Here is a 23,518-nt window from a genome sequence, read left to right as displayed (position 1 = left end):
GAGACTCATCATGCATCCATGTTTCATGGAAATCTGTTCAGTAGTTTTTTTGTAATCCTGCTTACAAACCAACCAACACACAAACAGAGGACACGGGTGTAAGCGTAACATCAAAGGTGGAGGTGAGAAGTAATACCTAAGGAATTTTTACAGAATGCACAGAGCTAGCTTGAGTGATAGCAAGCATAACCCATCAATAGTATGATTGGTGCTTCAGTCCCCGACTCCGTCTACTCTTAAGACATGCAAGTGGTTTCGTGAGGCTGTACTTAGTTTATTGTTTTTAACTTGATGCTAACATAAGCACGAGCATGCTAACACACTGCTGATGTTTAGAAGTCTAATTTTTGTTCACGATCTTACATTTTTACTGAAGATGCTTTTTTCTGAATGTCATTCCTTTAGCAGGTATTTGGTTATAAACCAGAGATGTCCACAAATTGTGACTTAATGATGGTGCTCGACCAAAAGTTAGACATCACCAAAGTTATTCAAATTAATCCAGAACGCCAATCCATCAGACAGTTGTTGAGACTTCAAAGTGGAGCGAGTAGAGTAAAAGTCAGTAGCATTCATCCACTGGAAACTGTAAAAAATCTTACCAATTTTTATTTTGGGTTACTACTAGAATAAAACTTTCAGCTGCTGGTAGCGTTTGAAGAAAAGTCAGCTCATCAATAAAGTTGTTAGGCTTCATTCTCTGGGGAACCATCAATGTTTGTACAACATTTCAATGCAATCTATACAATAATTGATGAGACATTTCTGTCTGGACTTAAGTGGTGCGCCGATTAACAGACCAGCTGAAAAACCGACATTGCAACATAACACCACACCACTATCACTGATTAAAGTGCTGGTCTCTTGGACAAATGTGCTAAATGTTAATGCTAAATCAATTTTATATAAAAAGTTTTGAGTCTTCAGTCCTCCCTATGTAATTCATTTTCAAAAATTAAAAAAATAAATTACGGAAGACCCCTTGAATCTTAAAATAGAAAGCAATTAGAGCTGTGTGTAGTTAAAGGCAATCATTTAACACTGACATTTATTTCCACATGAGACTGAGAGAAATGAAGGAGCTAGAGTCCTTATTTGTGCCTAAAAATTATGTCTTGCTTGAGGGGACAAAGCTGCACTGGGTGTAGTATTCTCACTTGGATATAAAATGGCATTAATTTACACTGTAGTGATTTACTTAAATAGCAAGAAGCCCAGTACAGCTTAATGAAATAGTGAAAAATGGAGAAAAAACATCGCAGTCTGTCCTCAAACGGTCCTGGTTAGTGTGCTAAATAATGTGTTTGATAAAATGATCTAAGATGACACACTTGTAGTGAGAGGAAATAAATGTCAGTTAAGCTCTTGATAAATTGTTCAAAGTGCTGGCGGCAGAAAAACAATTAACATTTTGGAGAACTGTGTGTCTTTAGTTGCCGTTTCCAACCGACACACACGTTCAGTGCAGTACATTTGCTCACATTGTGCTATTATTACACGTCCTTGGTGCTGAATTCAAACAAGAACAAAATGTACAAGTCATAATAGTTAGGAGAGTTCGATGCTCCACTTTCTGGTGAGAACAAGAATCGGCTACTGTTAATAATCCTTGACGACTGCATAGCCACTGAACCATCTGCCTCTTTTTCTCAACATTCCCAGGGAGCCAGTGAGGACAACAATATAGTGATGCCAATCCACATCATTAGTCAGTGAAGTGATCAACAAAACATAATCATATGAGAGTTGGAACAAAAAGCCGGAGCAGCGTGGGCAGCAATGTGTTGGATCATTCATAGACAGTCAGTGGGAGCCTCTGCTCCGACAGCTGAACGGTTTTCGAGGGGTGATTTGTCAGTAAATATCAATCAAATGCGGACAAACACAAGTGGCGTGTGGAGTGCAGATGTAAAGAGCATGAAAACATTTCACAGCTGACTTGGCAGGATTGGACGATTAATTGTGCTGGAGTTAGTTAAGACTTTGAGGGCCCCCACACGAGGGAGCAGAGCAATTACGTCCATTGAAATTCCTGGTAGACTTCAGTTTTTTGCTGTAATCTTGGCATTTTCAGTCCTCACACATGTGAGTGTTAAAAATGTATCAGCTTCACAGTAAGATACACTCGAGCATACACATTCACACAAAAGGGACAGACACTCGGTTTTTCGTTCGCGGCCTCTGAATTTTTTTGCCTGCTCAGTTCTTTAAGTCATTAACTTGCATCCTATCTTTCACTCTGCCTCCACCTCTCTCTGTTTTGCCTCCACTCCCCCGCTCTCCCCCTGCGGTTTCTGTCACTTGTTCACAGACGAGTGGCCATTACATCGCCATGACCTAAATGTGTCACTTCCCTCTCACTGTGGCTCTCTCCCTCTCTTCTTCTCTCCCTCCTCCTGCTCTTTCCCTATATCTCTTCCTGTCCGTCTGGACATCTCTCAAATTTTTTTCGTGTTCTTTTTGCCCCTCACTTTGAGAAGTGCAAACACTTTTGACCAGTTTTGCTGACCCTGTTCTTACTCTCAGCTGTGTGTCCTCCTATAGCTGTTCCTCCTCTTCCTTCTTTCCCTCTCCAGTTATCCATACTCCAGCTATGAATTATGAATATAGCAGCTCTGGGTTTCTGTAGATATGTCTGTAAAACTTAACTGATGAAAGACAATACGTGCACGGTACATCGCTACAGATTCACTGCACGGTTACAATACTGCCCGTCCCATTCTCATCTCATCCCGACCTGACCTGCCTGCCCTCGTTTCCCTCTGTTCTCGACATCAAACACAGTTGTGCATCAGAATGACAGCAGCGCCTTTCAGTATTGATCCAGATGCTTCACATCTCAGGAAATACCAAGAAGAGAACTGAGGGGAAGTCAAGTTTAGCCCAAGAAGTTGACTGATTACATTTTAGTTCAAATGAGTTCTCCTGAACTCAGTCACAACTTTGTGCGTTTAAAGGGGAAATTCGCTGATCAAAGTCAGTTACCAGGAAATCATGAAAACGTGTTTTAATTAGAAATTTTAACTACCGCTTTTTCGCTCCGACATCTTGACGAGGAAACATGCCTCCCAAGCAAGACAAGAAGAAGGACACTGGGAAGTCCAAAAAGGACAAGGACCCAGTCAACAAGTCTGGAGGCAAAGCCAAGAAGAAGAAGTGGTCCAAGGGAAAAGTGAGGGATAAGCTCAACAACCTGGTGCTCTTCGACAAGGCTACCTACGACAAGCTGTACAAAGAAGTTCCCAACTACAAGCTCATCACACCCGCTGTTGTGTCAGAGAGGCTGAAGATCCGTGGCTCTCTGGCCAGGAATGCCCTCCAGGAACTGCTCGCCAAAGGCATGATCAAACTGGTGTCCAAACATAGAGCACAGCTCATCTACACACGTAACACCAAGGGTGGAGACGAGGAGGCAGCTGCAGAGAAGGCATAAACAGGTTCTCCTGTTTACTTCCTTTTTGATGAGCTGTTTGTAATGAAAGGTGAATAAAAACTGAAAAGACAAAAAAAAAAAAAAAAAAAAAAGAAATTTTAACTACCATATGAAGATGGAACAAAGTTAAATATTTTATCTCAAATGTATTGTTATAAATCAAAATTCAGTGTGTACTGTGCGTGCAACAGACCGTGACTTGTACTCCATCTGATCCACTACATGGGGACTGCCTATTGTTCTGACGACCCATTATTTCTAAACCCTTATAGTTCGAAAAAGTGTCCCACTGGACTGAGAGCCAATTTGTCCAACAGCCTGTTCTTCCAAAAACAAAGGCCCATCGCTCTGATGGCCCCATTGTTCCCAAAATACACACTCTGGTATCAAGAACTCACCTCTGTTACTTAATATCTCTTAATATCTGTGACCTTTGTCAGGTGATCCTGGTAACAATAAAAAACACGGTCGCAGTTTAGTTAGGTGTACGCATTAGAGCACTGTGGAAAGGTTGAGGAAAAGATCACAGTTTGGGTTAAGTGCATAAGTCACGTTAGTTTAGTTACGTATGTAAGAGTGTGTATTTTGGGAACGATAGGCCATCGGACTAATTGGGTTTGTTTTCAGAATAATAGGCTGTTGGACAAACGGGCTTTCTGCCTGGTTGGAATTTGTTTTGGACTGTTGGGGTTTCGGAATAATTGTGTGGTGCCATCATGTTGCCCTTTTAGTAAACAACCTATTGTTGTTCTTTTTGAAAAGGCAAAACAGTTCAAACTAATAATTAGTATTGAACAGATAATCATGACACTAAACCTTCTGAGAAGTAATGTGAAGACACTTTAACATAGATGGACAATTCATAGCTAAAAGTAACACTGTTAACTGACGTGGTAAAATGTGAAAGTGAGGCAGCGCATAGGAACAGAACATAATTTATGATCAGGCCACATGTTGTACTTGAATTAAATCCAACAAATTCTCTGTTTGTTCAACTTGGAGTAAACTTGGAGTTCAGGCCTACCCAGAATTTAAAAACAGTTGTATGATGTTGTGTAACTTGGGAGTGGAGTTTTACAAGTCAAGTCAAGAAAAATAACTGCAGTGGCAGGCAGGCATGGAAGATCTAATGAAAATTAATTATGCATTATGGGAAATGTAGGAGAGCATCATTTTGAAGCAAGCAGAAGATTAAAGTCAGGATATCTCTGCTTCTGTTGCCTCAATTTTGCCCATTCTTTATTTCTCCTATTATAAAGTCACCCGTCTTTACTGTATCATGACATATCTGATAAACTGTGGCTAATCAAATGGACATGATGCAAAGATTAGGAATCAAGCTAATCAGTTTTCCTCTGACTTACACAAGCAGGCAGATCCATTGACGTTCGGCTCATATCCTTCATCACAGACACATCCTCCGACAGGAACCATCCACTCCCCTTCAGCATTGCAGTGCATACGAGGGGGCGTGCCTCCCTGTGCTTTACTGTGGGGTACACATGTGCCGCTCACGGGAACTAAGGCGGTCGGCTCTGCCCCTGAGGGAGTCGGCGGGTAGGATGCCAAGTAGAGGCTGGTGGCTGGACAGCGCCGGTAGAAGATAGACACACCCATGAGGGAAACACAAGCTCCACTGTCGACGATGGCCAAGACAAATCTGAAACAAGGATCAGATGTTAAGATGGAGAACAGCCAGACCCAACATGAGCAGCAAAATGTAGCACAATGATGATTACCCATTGCGTGTGAGAGGAGCAAAGCTGCGTGTCTTGATGTTGATTCTGCTGTATCTGTTGGGTTGATACTGGTGAGGTGAGCTGGGCTCCACCTTAGAGAAACTCTTATCAGCTGCGATGGTGTCGATCTTCACCCAGCCCTCCCTCGTCTCCTTCTCTCCAGTAGACGGCTGTGGTGAGGAGAGAGAAGAGTGGACAGCAGACATTTGAGGGAAATATAATGAGAGGTCAAGAGAACACAAAATAGCATGGAGAGAATGTGTGGTTGACAGGAAGGAAAGAAGTAAACAAGGGGAAAATTATGGAGGTTAAAATTAGCTGGTTGATAGGATTGGAAATTTACGATGCATTAAATCAAAAGAGAAAAAACGGACATAATAGGGAAAATGAGAAGATGAAAGACAAGCCGAGGTTTTTGCTGTGTTTTTCCCAGGCGTATCTATAATATGAAGTAGTTTAGTCAGAGGAGTAAACGTTGACTTAGATGTATGCAGGTCCCAGCGGGGGTTCGTGCTCAAGTCCCTGCAAAGACTTTCAGCGCTGCAGTGCTTCCTGCTCTTCTGTGACTCTCCTCTGATTCCTCATCAGGCTTTGATTTGCATTTTTAAAAAGCATCTCACTTCCCTAAGGAGAAATGCATTCATCTATACAAATACCGAGTCCCTCCCACTGTGACTGCGACTGCACATGTAGCTCAGGCAAGGCAGACTCCGTAAGCTGAAAACGTCCCAGCATGAGAGAAAACTTCATCTAAATTCATAAATAAATAAAACGTCTTTGGACAGTCAGTGTCAGTCACTAAAAAAAAACACGCTTACTGCATCATTGACAACACATGAGGTTCAGTGAATTTCCTGCTCTCAGTGAAAAATGGTCACTGTCACATATTTTATGCCTCGAGATGTAATTAGTGGGACTGGAGTGACATTTCCGGAGGCCACAGTGGCACAATTTTGCATCTTGTAAACCATAATCCTCAGCACGTCTGTACTTCACACCAGTGTGGCCAAGGGAGGACGTCAATCTCAGCTGCTTTTCTTGGCAAGCACAACAATGATCAGGATGATTATACAATTACTCCTTGTCATGAAATGATGAGAGGTTTTGCTGTTTTGGTATAACATGGGCGAAAACATCAATGAAAATTGCATTTCACTGAGATTAATGATTCTGGTTGAAGGTTGTTGCCCTAAAGCAGTGACAAAAAACAGAATAATCACAAAAACAAGAGGAATTGGGCCTTATTAAATGAGATGCACCTCAATCAGAGCATTTTAAATTTCCTGTTCATTCATCTACGAGGATGCTGAGCTGTAACATTAAAATTCAGACTGCTTAGCTGATGAAGACGCCAAAAATAATTGTTTGAGGGGGCACAATGATATATCGAATCTTATTTAGTAAATTTCCAAAATTATAAAAGGTATTAGTAGTTTATCCACGTATGTGAAATATATTTGTCAGAGTCAGTATTCATCCAGTTTAAAAATGGAAAATATCTGTTTATTCTAACCTAACCAACACTTGTTAGCTATTGATACTGACACTATTAGCATAAGATGTTGTAAACTAATGTGGATTATATTGTGTTATTTTAGTGTAATATCATTTAAAATTATTATAGTTTCCCAAGTGTAAAGTCAGATTTGTCAGCCATCTTTCATATCCCCTCTCTTACTCTGTAACGTAAAGCCAGGGGTCATTAGCAAGCTCGCGTTAATTGTGTGGATTCAAACTGAAGCAGGAGTTTTGCAAAAAGCTGTGAAATAGTTAATCTGTGCTTGACAACGGGGACATGTAAAGATAACAAAGTAGGGTGTAACTTGCTCCTAATATCAATGTAAAATGAAATTTGCTATGTAAATACAAAAATATGTAAATTGCAGCTTATCTGGTGTTGTGTCTCACCTCAGCTACCCAGGTCCTCTCCAGTTCTCTCTGGGTGTCGGCCTGTTTGTAGAACAGGGTGAGTGTCTCTCGGCAGGTGGGTGACGGTGACCGCAGGCTGGCGCAGTCACGCACCGAGAAACGCAACGTGACAAACACCCGCGGAGCAGAGTGGCGGTACAGGAAGGGTGTAGCCAACCAGTTGTCTTGCTGTCGGGGATTTTGGTTGACATTGCAGACCTCAAAGGTTCGTATAAGCTTCCCCCGGTCGTCCAGGACACTGACCTCATCCCACTGAGAGAGACAGAAACAATATTATGAGCTTGTGTAAACTGAACTTTGCGAGAAGAAAAACATGATCTGAAGCAGGGAGCTCCAGAATCAACCAGTATAAACTGTAAAAACCCTGCTGTGTTTATGGTTTGTCCACAGTGATAATTCTCTCTCATCTTCAAAGATGGTTTACATGTCACAAGGTAAATATTGAGCAAAGTGCCGGTGTTGCTGACATGTAGGTCATGTACTTTACTAACATCACACACTGCTGTTTGACATCTTCATCCTCAGTGAGATAAATATAATAGAGTATTTATTTTGTCCTAATATAACACACACAAACACACACACACACACACACACACACAGACACACACAGACACATACACCAATACTGAATCCATTATAGAAAAGCTGTTCTTCTATGTCCCTGATGATGTGGGTCATCTCTATGTCCTTGTTATCCACGATAGATTTTCCACTGTCTAATTAGGTAATCAATAATTACAAAATCAGTAGCTCATTAAGCCTCTTGAGTCTTTAAATTTAGAGCATAACACATTTCATTTCAAGTACTGCAGACAAAATTGCAACGAACAAGAGAAGGTTTAAAAAAATATCCGATAGTATTAAGTTCCACCTCAATACGGCGCCAATGGATGAAATTTGGTTCATGGTGCAGGAGTAGACGTTCATGCTAGTGACTGTCAGCCTGTGCTTTGAGCTAAATGCTAATGCTAGCATGCTCACATTGACATTCACAATATGCAAATGTTTACCATGTTCCCAGCCTTGGTTTAGACTGTTAGCATGCTAATGTTTTCAGTCAAAGCTAAAAGTTTTAACCTAAAGGTGGCACAAGAGGAAACGTCACAGGATCGCCAAAGGCTTTGACAAACATTCTTCTGACAGTGATGCAGGAAAAAGTCAGAATGTCACCAAAACGATTGGGATTCATCCTCTGGGGATCCTGAATGTCTTATAAGATTTCATGGCAATCCATCCAATTGTTGACATACGTCAGCCTGGAGCAAAAGGTCAGCCCCGTCTCCTTGAAATTACTTTTATAAACGTGACGTAACACGGTCACCTCATCCCACCAGAGCACTTGAACAGAGCGAGTTTTATGTCTAATGTCTGAATAACGTCGCCTGTCTTGGTAATTCTGTGCATTAGACGAATATTCTCCTCTTCCATATTTATTAGAGGTCTGTCTGCAGCCGTAACAAATCGGCTGAATCTGTTTTCCTGGCTTGGCTGTGATAAAGCAGACGATTTGGGCTTTTGGGGGGAAGGGGCGGGATATGTGTCACACACCTGCCATCTCTAGCGTTGCAGAATTTTCTTTTCAAAAGGTTGTGGTGGTAGTGGTGTAGTGGTTTGTGTCCTCTCTTAGAAGGTCTCTGCTGTAATGTCTATCAAATCATGTTTTCTGTTAACATCATTTGGAAATGCTAATAATTGTACCTGGCAAGTTGGAAAAATGTTGATATTGAACAAATCAGTAAAATGTTCTCTGACAACGCATTTCCCTTGTTTTCCATCAAAATAGGCAATCTTGCAACACTGCTAGTGGCTACAGCATTATTCACCTTTTTATGGTTATGTTTGGGCACTGGCAGATTAAGGTTAGGGAAATCATGGTCTGGTTTAGCACAGAAAAAGATCAGCAGTGACTTGAGGCATAATTCATTTCATTAACATTTGACCCAAATCTCAATTTCTTCCCTTAACATTAACCAAAGTGCTTTTGTTGCCAAACATGCAGGAGTATGAACCTTTCAATCTGGTGTAACAGTCCTGTTGTTTGTACTTGCGGTACGTAGATGAACTGTAGTGTTTGACTGACGCAAAGAAATATTGTCTCTGAACATAATCACTCACAGCAGCTGTTGCATTTGACCATTACGAAACATATAGATGATGTAGATAGATATGGCCATATAGAAACATGATTTTGGAGTGACAGGGCTGAAGGGTGCACTGCCGACCGACAAATCAGCACTGTCATCCCCAGAGCTGAAAAGTTTCAACTCCAAGGTTTTTTAAGAAAATAGTTGCAGTGTCTCTTGGATAATAGACAGAACACAATGTAGCTGTTTTTCAAAAGGTACTATTTCTTTTGTACCGAGTATCCAAAGCAACAAGGACATTTCTGAAAAGACATGTCGATGCTGAATTTCTTCCATTCTCTTGCTCTGGGTTGGAGGTGGACGAATTTCAAACTCTCAGCAAACAAAACCAATAAATATTTGTATAGCTAGACACGGCGAAGTAAGAAAGGAAGTATGTGAACTTCAAGATGATGTTGGCATTTTTCAATGTCTTATGTTACACTAGCGTAACAGTGTACTATAATAACAATGACTCAGTTTTATGTGACATGTGGTTAGTTTTTCTCTTGCACTGGTTTGGTATATGTATGTGTGTATCATTGTTCTCATGAGACCGGTGTCGGACACTTGTGTCTGTGTATTCTGGCAGCTGCTGTAATAAAACGAGCAGATTTTGCCGTATTTTTAAGTATCTGAACACTTGTTAATGCACAAATGGACACAAATTCGGACATGAGTTGTACCTTCGTGGAGAAAAACGAGCCGCACAGAGACTCTGTCACATGAGTCAAAATGTAAATGTAGGCGCCAGGCTTAGTTTCACCAATTATACAGTACGGTGCCTCCGAGGATGAAAAGGCTCTGCTTTAAGCCTGTGTAGCCCTGAGTGACAAGCAGGGCCTTTTCTGTTGTAACACAGAGGAATTATGTATTAGGCCTCATCATCATTATTCTCCCTACAACAATAGCAAAAGGACAAAAGGTCCTGACACCATATCAGGGTGAATTTTTTGGCGTGTGTGTTTCAGTGTTTGGTGTATCTCTGCATGCTCGTGTCTCTTTCTCTGTGTGGTTCTGACAGCCAGTATAGACAACAACAAAAAAATCTTTGTAGCATCACAGATGAGAGAGAGCATTCATATTTGGTCAAATTGAAATAATGATAAGATCAGTGAGCAGATAGAAAGAGTCTGAGGCACTGTCCGTCTAATGGAGTGAAAGGACGCATTTTGTCTCTCCCAGGCCGTGATTCACTCTGTCAGACATGAGAATGAGGGGAAGCGGATGGAGGGGGACAACAGAGAGCTCATGGTGTGATGTGAGGGAGAGAAAAGTGAGGAAATAGTAAATAGAGTGTGTGTGTGTGTGTGTGTGTGTGTGTGTTTTTGTGTGACAGCATGAGGTGGTTGCAGTAAAACCCTGAGCTGTTGGACTTTCAGGTAGAGAGAGTAGCCTTTGTGGCATTGCGTGCAGTTTGCCTCTGTACCTTTGAGGAAAAAAAAGCAGCTTTCATTTGTTTTCTGACCCCAAACCCAAAACCCCCACCTCTCCTCTCCCCTCCTCGTCTCGTTTTCTCCCTCCCTCATGAAGAAAGAAAGAAGAAGAAGAAGAAGAAAAAAACGGGGCAGATTGAGGAGGAGGGGTGGATTGGGAAGAAAGAAAAAAAAAAATAGGGACGACTCATCTTCGTGATTTAATTTGAACCGAAATGCCAGAGAGCCAGAGAGCAATCTCTCCAGTGACAGAGGGCAGGGAGGGGTAGGGCCTCAGACACAACACACACACACAAAAACATGAAGAAGCAGAGAAAGGCACGCAGAGATACCCCAAGACATATGCATGTGCACGCACACACAAAGCAAACACACAATGGAAGAATAGCGAGTGGAAACAAGGGGAGGGAATAAAGCAAAGACTGGCTGTAGGAAGTGGAGAGTCTGCTGGTTTGACACCGAAGGGAAATAGGGGGCAGAGTGGAGATTGAGTTGGGGGATAAAAGGAAGAATATGAAGCAGAGACCCAGTGGCTCTGGGACTGCGAAGGGCAAGGGGAGGAAAAGATTAAAAGAGGGAGAGAGAGGCAGAGACAAAGAAGCAGAGGGGCTGCTGCTCGTCAGTACATTAAAAGAATGAAGAGCAGAATAAGAGAGCGAGATGAAGCAGGAGGAGAGCGCAGTAAGGGATATCCACAGAGCCTCGAGCACAAGTAAAGGAGGCGATGTGGAGAGAAAAGTGAGGAAAGGGTTAAAAAAAGAACACACACTCAAACACACACACATGCACACACAACCTCCCTCTTTCTCTCCCCCCTCTCTCTTGGTCTGTCTTTCTCCTTCTCTCAGCTTGATGCCCCGGGTCAAATAACCATATCTCCATCTCAGAAGCACTTCTCATCCAGGGACCACAAAAAAAAAAAAAAAAAAAAAACTCATGCAAATGCTTGACTTGCTCACGCACACACAAACACAAACACACACACACAAATGCGGCAGTGGCCATCATGGTTTGCAAATTCCCTTCACACAGGAGGCCCTAATCAAACATCATGTACGATTATGGCCCAACACTGGAGGCTAGACTGGGGTGATTATGACAGAACGTAAAGCTCAAGTTTAATGTAAGGTGAGATAAAAGGCTGTGTGTGTGTGTGTGTGTGTGTGTGTGTGTGTGTGTGTGCGTGCGTGTGTGTGTGTGCGTGCGTGTGTGTGTGTGTGTGTGTGTGCGTGTGTGTGTGTGTGTGTGTGCTTGCCAGATGTTGGTTAGAGACTACTGTATTTACATCTGGTGCTTTTCGAGCTGCCAGCATGTAATAAACTGGTCGTAAATGGCTCAGTTGTTTGCCAAAACTAGCATGTATACATGTAGCGTTAAGCTTATTTTATGTCATGCACTGTATCGTACTCTAAATTCATATATCAGATGTTTGGCGCATACAGCGGAAACCTCGTATTGTATGTAATCACTATAAGCAGATGATTATCATATCCTTTTTTCCCCCCCTTTTCTTTATTTCTCTGGCAGCTTGCCATCTAATTGACATTTGTATATTCATTAATGAATATAAAGTAATGAAACAGACGCAGATGTGATATGAGACTTTATATCGTCATAGATTTTGGATATTGCTACATTGTGATATGGCATAAGTGTTTTCTTTCCTGGTTTTAAAGGCTGCATTACAGTGAAGGGAAGTAATATTTTTGAGGACAGTTCCACTTGACTTTACCCACTTAGTCCTAGAATTTATGAAGAAATCACAATATTATTTTAAGGTCATATCGCCCAGGCCTAAATCCCACTATGACGAAGGCCTGACCCGCCCGACTGTGATTGGTTAAGAGTTGTTGCCTTCAATGGTTAAAGTAGGGCGGGTCAGGCCTTTGCAATGGTAGGATTCGTAAATCCAGCCAGCATTGCTATTTACTGAATTTTATCGACTATTTCAAAACTAAAGTACAGCTGTTTGTAATGCTTTTTTTTTAATTACTGTACAAATTCAATTACAGTCCTGTGTAATTCAAATACACTATAATACAGCACGGTGCTGAATATAAAGTATAGCTTACGGTAGGTCTTCCTTTTTACAGTTTCCAAGTTCCAGGTCTTTTTCTGTCTCCATCACTAGCAGCCCTGACTGCTTCCTGTTATTTAAGTGGGCTACACGAGGTAGCCTGAGGAACTGTTGAGTGTTGCTGCTGCATCTCTTTGGCTCGTGCTTGGCAGTTTGTCATAAGCTTTTTCATTGAGAGAAAATGACTGTCTTTTTTTACTGTTAGATGACATGTTACCACGAGGCAAAGTATCATGGGAGTAGAGTAAATAACATAGAATTACAATAGTTTTGAATTGTTTTCCCATTTTTTTCATGTATGAAAGACCCAAAATGAACAATGTTAGCAGACCGATTGATTATTATAAACCAAGGCTGCCTAACGTAGTGCACGCGGGCTACGGTTGGCCATCCATAATGTTCAACCGGGCCTGCTAAATGTTTCGAGTGATAAAAATGTCAAAAAAAACTTTTTTTTTTCCAAAAGATAATCGTAATGTTTTATTTTTGTGAGATAAATATGCTCTTTAAATATAAAGGACCCATAATTATAATTTTTTTTTCATGACCTGAACATGGCTGACAGCGTGACACTTTGCGCAGGAGGTCAGTCGATTAAGGGAACTTTGGATCCTAGTATCGTTTTGTTTCTTAAGACCTACCATTAAGTTTCAGTTTTTGCCCTCAGAGGGAAAAACGTTTGCTGAAAACAAATTAAACAGCATTTGCAATGACTCTTCCCCAGGCTTTTTGATCCACATAAGCAGTTCCCACTATACTGCCAATGTGTGGAGTCTAAAGAATAATATAGTTCTGTACTGGCAGACTAATTGGCATAGGAATTTCCTCCACAGTAACAAGTACGAGTACTGTCCTCCACTTACTCACATGGTTTGACTGATTATCTCAAAGACGATGACAATGAGGACGATGTATGTGTGTAATTATGAGCCATATTAGAACTGAGCCACAATCACTCACAGCTGAATGAATTTAACTGACCCAGGAGTTGACCCTAGCACAGTCACGCAAGTAGACACACATGTACTCCCACATGTAACCCCCCCCACCCCCCAAATACACACACACACACATATTTACACAGCCCAAGGCGATGTGACAACCCTAAATACAATGCAGCTCAAGAGCAGGAGATCTATAGTTCAATCAGTGCAATCTTCTCACAGATGAAGACACACAGTAGAGCATGATAGAGAAGAAACATTTTAGCCCTCACGGTTGTCTTACAGGCCGGGGCGAGACCTTTCTCACTCTCGGGCTGTGTGCCACCCGCCAAAATCTCAACCAATCAATGTCAGACGCCAGACATTCTGCGAGGTATAGCGCTGACCTTAACCCGTAACTACACATAAGCATTCATAATCTTATTCCCAATCTTCAAGATGAGATCTGTGACTTTCTGGACAGTGTAACTGTCTGCAGCAATGAGGTGTCTACAGCAAAAATATCGGAGAAGACTTTGTGAGAGCCTACTGTTTATATGAATCACTGAAATCGATGCAGCCTTGGAAAATGTGCCAGCTACTAAAGCTGCCAGGATGATGTGTTCAAAATGTGCAAACATGGTGAGAAAAGCATTGCATTTATCGTAATGGCTCTATTTTAAACAGACTTTAAGTGTTTGGACATGTGTGAGACGAATTCAGAGCAGAGTATAGAGGCAGAGCGAAAGTGTTTGTGTGTTTTTTGACAACCTAGCTCAGAAATTTATATGTTATTTTTATGTTTTATGTTTTTAGTCAAGTCAAGAAATAGTCTTTTTTTCCTAAATATACCGTACATGTAAATAAATTAACATAATAACTAGAGAAGGGACCTTTTACCATGACTAACCTAATACACAAACACAATAATGATTATCATTCATCATCTTTCCTAATCCCCGACAAAATTACACCAAAACCGAATCTGGCTGCTTTACTAATCGGCAATTTGTCGGATTATGTATTAATCAGTAAAATGTAAGACAAGGAACTTTTCACTGGTTATGAAACAATCTCAATTTAATTCTGATGCTTCTTTATGACCTACATAAATGAGACCATCGGCAAAAACACTGTCTATTCCTATATAGTTATGACAGTTATTCTTACTGCCTGTAACAGAGTCAGATTCCAGATTTATCCAGGTCGTATAAGTCACAAAATGTATCATATGTGGAGTGCTAAGGATGAATTGAGGGTCTGGTGGTACGGCACAAAAACAAAGTTTACCAGAATCAACAAAAAATAGAAGCTTCCTGTGGCAGCTTTAAGTAAAAGCACAGGATTGTTGCTGACAAAGTTTACTTAGTGGTACTTAAGTATTGTAGCTGGTCAAGATGGAGCTCATTTTAACAACTTCATACATCTTGTAGGGCGGTTCAATCTTTAAAAATGCATCATATTTCATAAATCATGAATCATAAATTCATGTTTTGTCTGTTAAATTGCAAAGTAGAGGCATTAAGAAATCTAAAATGAAAATACTCAGATGAAGTAAAAGAACTTCAACATTGTATTTAAGAACTTGCAGCACTTGAGTAAATGTCTTAGTTGCTTTCCACCACTGGCTGTAACCCATGCCATGTGTGTTATCATGGCTTGATCAGCCTGAGGAAAGAAGCTGTTTTGTAGTCTGGTGGTACGCACTAAAACAAAGTTTACTTTGTTCCCCATCGTAATATTACAGCAGCAAACAGCTGTGTTTAAAAAAGAAAAATAGCATTTAAAAAAATGATGTTGTGTCTGTCATCCGCTTTACAAATAATTTGCACAAGCTAGCCAGATCAAGATCTTTATGCATTTTTCACTATTTCCTGACATCTTATTGACCAAATGATTCATCAAGAAAATAATGAGCAAATTAATGAATAATAAATAAGCTTTAGTCGCAACCCTACACCAAAGACAACCATTAGTAACTTAATTCTTCCCACACAGGACATTTCTGTTATGAACTCTTTACATGTGTTTAATCCCTCATTAGAGCAACACCACAAAGCCCAACAAACAATGTGATCATAATCTCACACTTCAAACAAAACCATGCGTAACATGTGTGCAACACATTCCATCGGCCTCCCAACATGACTGCTTCAACGCTCACACAGCTGGATAACACATTGACAGCGAGCTCCCTGCTTACCCCCGTGTCTGGATAGGTGGTCCAGCCGAGCTCTGAGGTAGACTCCGTTGTGTCCAGCAGCATCACTGACAGGTGAGGAAGCAGAGACAAAGACAAGGTATGAGAAAACAGACGAACAAGATGTACAGATTGCTGCTCAAGAGTTTAAAGTCTCCCTCCACCCAAAACATTTTTTTTCTTCTTGCTCTTCTTGCTTGATAAATTCAGGATTTTTTAATGAGCGAGAAGGAGTAGATGTAATTTTAAGTATTTATTTTGTATTTTTTGAAAAACCACACATTATTCATCAAAGTACAGCACTTTATACATATCTTAAAAAACATGTCGGGAGAGGATCTTTAAACTTGAACAGAAAGAGTGCTAAAAAAGAGAAGTGAGCGTGAAGCTTAATTTGTAATCATGAGAGTCTCTCAAGGCTGGACTCACATAGACTGCACGATTCTGTGATGCCAGAGATGAAACAGTGCTGAAGTTGAGATGAACTTTGTGAAGTAGGAGCTTTAACCACAGAACAGTATTTTGACTCCTTTGTTAAATACCACAAGTGGTTGGAAGCTGGTTTACTGCTGGTGGAGCCGGTCCAGGCTTTGTCCACATTTCTCTTTGATTTCCCCCCCCTCATGCAATAAAATCAGGAAAGGCTCCAGCTGTGTGCATCCGTCAAATCTAATAACCGATTGTGAGTGATGATGCATTTGGGCACAAAGTTCTGGTGTTTAAAAAATTAAACTGATTGACCTGATGGGACACCCTGATTAAAAGGTCAACTTTTCCAACTTTTAAAGGCCATTACAGTAACTGTCACATTTGGTGAGACTCAGCAAGAAGATGCTTCTTGCTGTCTGGCTAAAACAGAACCTTCATCAACTACAGTTTATGTTCAGTGTTGGTTTCTCTTTTGTTTCGGGTTTTTTCAGGATTTGCTCATTTTCTATGACGGTGAAAGCACAAGGATAGCATGTGACTTTTACGTTTAAGTGTGTTTTCCCATAATTTGCCTTTTCGGTTTAAGTGCTTTAAAAAGCATGCTGGCAAAGAACTCTCTCTCTCTCACACACACACACACACATACACAAAGTGACTTTAATGCTGAGTGCTGCGTGCTGACACATGGCAGCTTCCCACACAAAACTGAAGCCCTTGAATTTTCCATTAGTATTCCAAAACCGTGGTGGCTGCCGTTCCTTCAGTCTGGCACCGTCTGCGCTCCGTTCTGTTGTGTGGAGACGCCGATTGAATCCCAGCCAACTATTGTCATGCTCACAGAGGTGACAAAAACATCAGACTTTAGGTTTAGGATGCGTGCACAGATGGAGCTAATGGCGAAAAACACACCTTGCCTCATTCAATCAAGCACAACACTAATCACCTAAAGGACTGCAGACACGTACACACACACAGCACCGTGGAAGTAAGCAGCCATCCGCCTCTATTTACAAATAAATAATTCCTCTCATTGTTGTCATCCAATTTTAATGCTTTCGTTTCCATTTCATGTCACACAATCGTTCACCAGAGAAAAGGAGGCTCTCTCTTTTCCCTCTCTCTGACAACCAGACAAAGAGCAACAGAGATATATTATCTACATAATCATCGCACGCACAGGATGAGATTTGAAAAGGTACCCTGTCTCGCCAAAACACCGGTGACCCACTGAGATAGCTCGATTTTTATTTCTCAGGTGTACAGACTTGTGCACACATACTCCATGCCTGCCTGCTCCTTAATAAATCAAATAAAAAGAAACTGATATCATTTGTGGCTTATGACACAAATTCCCCCCCACCTCTCTGTTCTGTGACTGCGCTGTAAACAGATTTTTTTAAGGATTACACTCACAGATGGAGACCCAGCAAATCTGTCCTCCAATCCTTCATTTCCCTCCTCTTTTTTTTTCTTTACAAGCCCCCCCCTCCCCTCCAGTCTGTCTATCTGTTTTCACCCACTAGCTTGTCTTTACGTCAATCTTACTGAAATTCACACATTTTTCCGTGGAAGTCCTCCAGGATTCTGAGTGATATGAATTGTATCAAGAAAAGAATACAAATGCAGTGTGACAGCGAAGGCTTATATGCAGCCACAGGCATCAGAATAAATAGTTTTTGGTGCGGCGTATGTCTGGACAGCTTGGCGCTGGAATCGCAGAGCCGATCAGGATAAAATCAGCTACAGGGAGAACACTAAATCCACCAAGCCAGGATGTCTAAAGCCTTTCAGAAGAATGACAATTTTCATTAGGGACATACCTTTCCTGCTTTGTTTTCATGATGCATCCGTGAAGGATATCCAGGCAGTTGCCAGTTTATTAGGAACACCAAACCAATGCAATCTCATACACCCGGCCTGCATGTAATCCTTTAGGTTCTTATGTTCAGTTTGAATTGAAACAGTTTTAGAGAGGTGTTGATTAAACCTTATGATAATTTTGAAAGATGTCTTTTCTTACTTTTTCTGTGTTTCTGTTAGCCCACCCTCATTAATAAAAATGGGGTGGACAAAATAATAGAAACGCCTGTCAGTGTGTGGGATCACGTAGAAAGAGCCTGTTGTTTTCTGAGCTGTGTCTGTTGCCACAAAAATATCCTTCATTTGTCAACATAATAAATGATCATATGTATAAACAAGTCATGCATGAAACGCACACATTCATATGTATTCTGACCTCATTAGGCACCATCCTATTTATATCAGATAAGAACACACACACACAAACACACGCACACAAATGCAGCAAATGTGTCATCCCAAATTCAATTAACCCTCTGCTCCAGGGCACACTCATGCATTAATAATATATAGCCAACTATTTTGACATGAATATTTATGCCTCTACTATTTAGCCTCTTGTAGTGGGGCTTTGGGGACCACAGGTCCGCATGTCGCCCCCGCTCTCTCTCCCTGACAAACCTGTACATGAGGATTACATGGAGGGGTGTTCAAAGAGCTTCATGCATGTCTCATTGCGTGACATTAGCGTGTTGAATAATTCACCGCGGCATCCTAAGATAAGCATAGAGTGCCTCGTTACACACACCTTTCAAGGATTAGCTCGAGCCGAGGCAGCATGACTGGATCTTGTGTGTGTGTGCGAGACAAAGTTGGACAAAAGAGAGGGACGTTTGCTGGCAGGTCCACTCGGCAGTAAAAGCCCCTTTATTTAACTCTCAGACGCCACAGCATCTCTGTTATTGGTCCATATAAGGGGCCGAGACACTCAAAGTTTGTCCCTGACAGTTTGGAGAAGTGCTGAGTCTGCAATCTGGGCCTGAGTGCTGAGTTAATGCACAACGTCTCTCACGTCTTCCTGCTCCACTCAGGTCTTTTACTCACTCCACTCGATACCTTTCCCCCTTTTTTCTACCTCCCATCCTGTCCCTTGTCCCTTTCATCTCTTCCCCCTCTCTCTGTGTATTATTCATCTAAAAAGTGACAGCAGGGCAGGCCTCTCTGTATGTTAAATAAGGAGATACGCTGTGCTCCATTATTGATGTTAGATCTGCTGTTTGTTTGGGAAGAGCTTTGATAGAGAAAAAGGGGTGGACAATAGAATGAAAGAGGTCGGACTGTGAAGCAGGAACGAGAAGAGGAGGATGAAGTTGTGTTTGTGCATATGAATGTGCTTCTTTCACTCTTTCCCCCTCTCTTTCCCTCGTTGGCGTGGGTGTAAACGCTCTCCTCTGTTGAGCAGAGGTGACCTGCATTAGTTCATGACTGTCCCCTCCGCCACTCGAGTGTTCACTTCAGCTGAGTGACCCTCTCTCCACTCTCTCCATCCATTTCTCTTTGCCCAACACTTCTCCTCTCTGTGTGGCCATGCATGCATCGACACTCTCCAGCGCTAAGTGTAGTGCTGTTGTTCACGTCACGCCTATTTGATGGCAGATGTACGCTACTTTGCCGCACATTTTCCAGGCAATAGAGCTCCCCTGACACTCAGCAAAGAATTTGGGTGTTAATATTAATGTAAGCTAGAGGGGTGTTAGTGTGTGAGCGTGTAATATGCCTTAACACCAAAGTAAACGCACGCAGAGTCACTGAGCTCACAGGTAATCGCAAGTTTCAGGAACACACACACACACAATTTCACAAAAAAATTCCCACAGTGCCTGCAAGCGTTCTCGGCAGTGGTCAGATTATGTTTTGTCTTTTGTCCACTCATCCACCCATCTCTCCACCCATTCTTTATACGCTCCAGATGCTCCCACCCACAGACAGTCAGTCAAGGACAAGGCCAAACACCAAACCATCATTACAAACAACCACAGCGAGAGAGTGATACGCCAAGACAGAGAGGGAGCAGGAGGAGCGCGGCGGAAGGAGGGAGGAAGGAAGCAGGGGGATTAACGCGATTCCAGAAATAAGTATGCACATGTCAAAGGGAGTTATCAAAAAACTCTCCCGTGGTTAAGCTGAATGAAAGTGCAGCTGCAACAAACAGCACTTAAGCCAGGTGAGATGACAGAGCAACGTCTGCTATGAGTCGCTGAACAGGCAGCAACAGGCACAGGTAGGAGGATATTTCACGAAAACTGACTCTTCCTTGATTACAAGACGTCTGCAAAGATGAGACTGGTTGGGTAATCATCTGGGGAATGGGGCTCGGTAACTACATCTTCATGAATAGTTCAACATTTTGGACGTACATCATAAATATACTTGTTTTGCTAGAAAATACATGCCATCTTCAATCAGCTACACTTGATGGCATGGTTAAAACTAATCATAGAGAGGGAGACACGTTATATTGACTAAATATAAGGCAAAACACCTAACAGACAGACATTCTCAGACAGTCTCTGAAAAGTGGCAAAAAAGGTCAGATCCAGTTTACTTTCACACCTCCACATGTCAGGCCAATGACGGAGTGAAGTGGGTGTGAAAACTGGATCGTTGGTTTTGGAAAGGTACGTAACAACTGTCATCTTTAGATGAGAATGTCGATACCACTCTCATGTTGGTTGATTGAAGAGAAAGCTTACGCCAGCCGTCGTTTAGCTAAGTGTAGCATACTGGAAATTTAGCTTAGCTGGGCTCCGTCCACGTTATTATGGATCCCACTGACCCTCACTACTCCGCCTCTGATTGGCGTCTTTATGTGTTTTTCTTGTGGTTCTGATATAGTAGTTTATGAGCTGTAGTTTCCCTGGTAAACAAACTGACCTCTTCAGACTTCTTCCCCGTCTTCTGCTGCTGTTCTCAGGGTCACTCATTCCCCGGAGCAGCTCTTCACTGCCAGAGTGTCTCTGGGCTAGGCTTCATATTAAGGGTACATACATAAATGTGGTATCAACCTTCTCACCTAGTTCTCTGCAAGAGTGCATCTAAGTGTATATCCCAGAAAGTAAAAAAAAGATCTTTTAACTTGTTCAGATATTCCTACACTTTACTCTCCCCTTTCTTGATCAGAGGATTGCAAAACAGTTGAAACACATTTTGGGTGTGTACTGTACTTTACGCCTCAATAGGATTGGATTTGTCATGAAAGCGGCAGTCATGAGACCTAAAAAACGCTTTTGGCCAAAAATCCTGTGGAAAAATACTCCTCAATGGTGTTACAGCATTTGTCCCTCCCTCTGCTTAAAAGTTCATTCCTCAATAGAAATGAAGACTGAACCTGCTCCAAACACATTTTCATCACCATCTCCACCCTCAACAGCCACTAAGAAGGAATGTGAATCTGAGAAGAGATCAGTTTACTGTAATCTCACTGCGTCACTTATGAACAGTGAAGCCTTCAACAATCAAAGTTTGCTCTCGCCCTGTTCAGTTGACGCCAACACGCAAACTGCCAAGTGTGGCTTTAATGTGAAACTCAAAACCACAAACTACATTCCACCGTGTCACAGCAGTCCATACCACGCGTTCATCTTTCACTTAGATTTTGGCTTTAAATCATTCCCTGTCTGCATGGGCGTATTATCTGTGATGCTATCTGCAATGACACTGACTGACTCAAAGCAGAGAGTCTTGGCTTGCAGCCGCCTGAGGGCTTCAACCCCTCATATCACAAATGGCAGATATGTGATTCACTTGTGGAAAAGTGGCCTAATGTCATTACGGAGCTCTCAACAGCCACAGAAAATTATGTTGCTTTTCAAAATGACATGCAAAAACATTGCTAAAAATAGTGCTTGGTCACAGTTAAGTGTTGCTGTGTCAGTGATGGGGATGCTACATCCTCCACTTCTCACCAGCATGTGATTTCTCTGTTTCTGCAGCTCGTTGCACATGCAGGCAGGAGAGACAAGAACAGGAAGCTTTTCAGGGCTGACAGTGGCATCTGTCCTGCTGCACTCCCACTGTGACGAGCATGCCATTTATTTTCTTATCACACTTTCTCTAATTCGTAATGTCCTGAAAAGGCGGCTTATTACACCCGGGGTAAGGATAGTAATCAGCTTAATTAATACCGTTAAAGCCAGACGGCATGTGACGGCAGGAAAGATGGCCCAGATGACCTTAAAGTGAGAATGTAAACATGGCTCGAAGTGAAGATGAGTAATACTTCATGCACAGACCACACAGCCTGGTGTTTTTCTTTGTTATGTGGCTGATGACTGATTGAATGATTTTGATCCTTTCATTACTTTTAAGCTCCATTACTACTGTGTAAAGATACTTCATCATAAGTGAGGGACAGTAAATCCTGCTAAGTCTAACTTAAGTAAAAGTACATAAGTATTATCAAGTGTATCAAAGGCCGGGGTGTATCAAAGTAAAAGCACTCTATTGTGCAGAAAAATGGTCCCTGTGACTGATACATTATTACATATTTATTTCCTTCATTAGAGCTAGAATGATAAATTGGACAGGCTTAGGATTAATTTATTACAGATATAGCTGTATTACTATATATTTCAGCCAATTAGTTACTAAAAATTGCTGTACAGAAATGCCAAACTAGGTTTGAGGTAATTTAGTTTTTCCATTACATACTGTGTCAACCACAGAGCACTGACAGGTTGATTTTTCATTTGTAAAATCACCAACTTAGTTTGCATTCTGGTCACAATTCTTTAAAAAAAATGTCATTGTTTATTTATGTTATGTGTTTATACACAAAAATGAGTGTCTGGCAATATACCATGATCAGATTCTTAAAAACCTAGTCTTGCATCAGTTGGGCAATATCCTATGAACTGTTGTAGCTGGTGACCTCGCTACTTTACATACAGTTAGATATTAAAGTCCAGTATTTCCCAATCCAGGGGTCGGGCCCCGTCCAAAGAGTCACAAGATAAATGTAAAGGTGAGATTAGTAATACTGTAGATTTACTAAGGGATTTATAAGGGATTACAATTTGTAATTCAGCAATTATATTACAGTTACTAATCTCAATTATGCTGCGTTATTTTGACTTTCTGTTGGCTTGTTGCGTGCCCAGTGTTGCTAGTGTTAGCCATGATGCCTACATAGGATGCTGCAGGAATGAGGCCTAAAACCCAGAATAAAGTTGCACTTCCGGCTCCCTCGTCTTAAAGTCAATGTTTTTTTTGAATGGGTTGGATAAATGCTTGAAACAGGGTCCGTGGTCAACAGAGGTTGTAGCATTTACGTGTCTTAAAAAAGGCGGTTGCCAGCAGGTGGCTAAATAAGACTACAGAGGTTGTCGGGGACATTAAGCGCTATCACGCTGAACACGGAGGCTCAT

General features: G+C 41.6%; 2 protein-coding genes across 2 annotated transcripts in view; one reads left to right on the top strand and one right to left on the bottom strand.

The window, feature by feature from the left end:
- ephb6 (eph receptor B6) overlaps positions 1-23,518 on the bottom strand; it is a 44,632-nt gene that overhangs the window by 16,997 nt on the left and 4,117 nt on the right. The window contains exons 2-5 of the mRNA XM_073485331.1: positions 15,867-15,931; positions 7,081-7,353; positions 5,173-5,342; positions 4,798-5,093 (exon numbers count right to left, since the gene is read on the bottom strand). Of these exons, the coding sequence (XP_073341432.1) occupies positions 4,798-5,093; positions 5,173-5,342; positions 7,081-7,353; positions 15,867-15,929 (802 nt within the window). The 5' untranslated portion in view covers positions 15,930-15,931. The remainder of the gene's footprint in view (positions 1-4,797; positions 5,094-5,172; positions 5,343-7,080; positions 7,354-15,866; positions 15,932-23,518) is intronic.
- LOC141011968 (small ribosomal subunit protein eS25) lies at positions 3,036-3,529 on the top strand. Its single transcript, XM_073485332.1, has one exon. The coding sequence runs from the start codon at positions 3,062-3,064 to the stop codon at positions 3,431-3,433; it is 372 nt and encodes a 123-aa protein (XP_073341433.1). The 5' UTR covers positions 3,036-3,061; the 3' UTR covers positions 3,434-3,529.

This window comes from Pagrus major, chromosome 17, assembly GCF_040436345.1.
Source record: "Pagrus major chromosome 17, Pma_NU_1.0".
Lineage (NCBI taxonomy): Eukaryota > Metazoa > Chordata > Actinopteri > Spariformes > Sparidae > Pagrus > Pagrus major.
This window is presented reverse-complemented; position numbering and strand designations above follow the sequence as displayed.

Coding starts and splice junctions, on each gene's coding strand:
- LOC141011968 (XM_073485332.1), top strand. CDS start 3,062: ATGCCTCCCAAGCAAGACAAGAAGAAGGACACTGGGAAGTCCAAAAAG.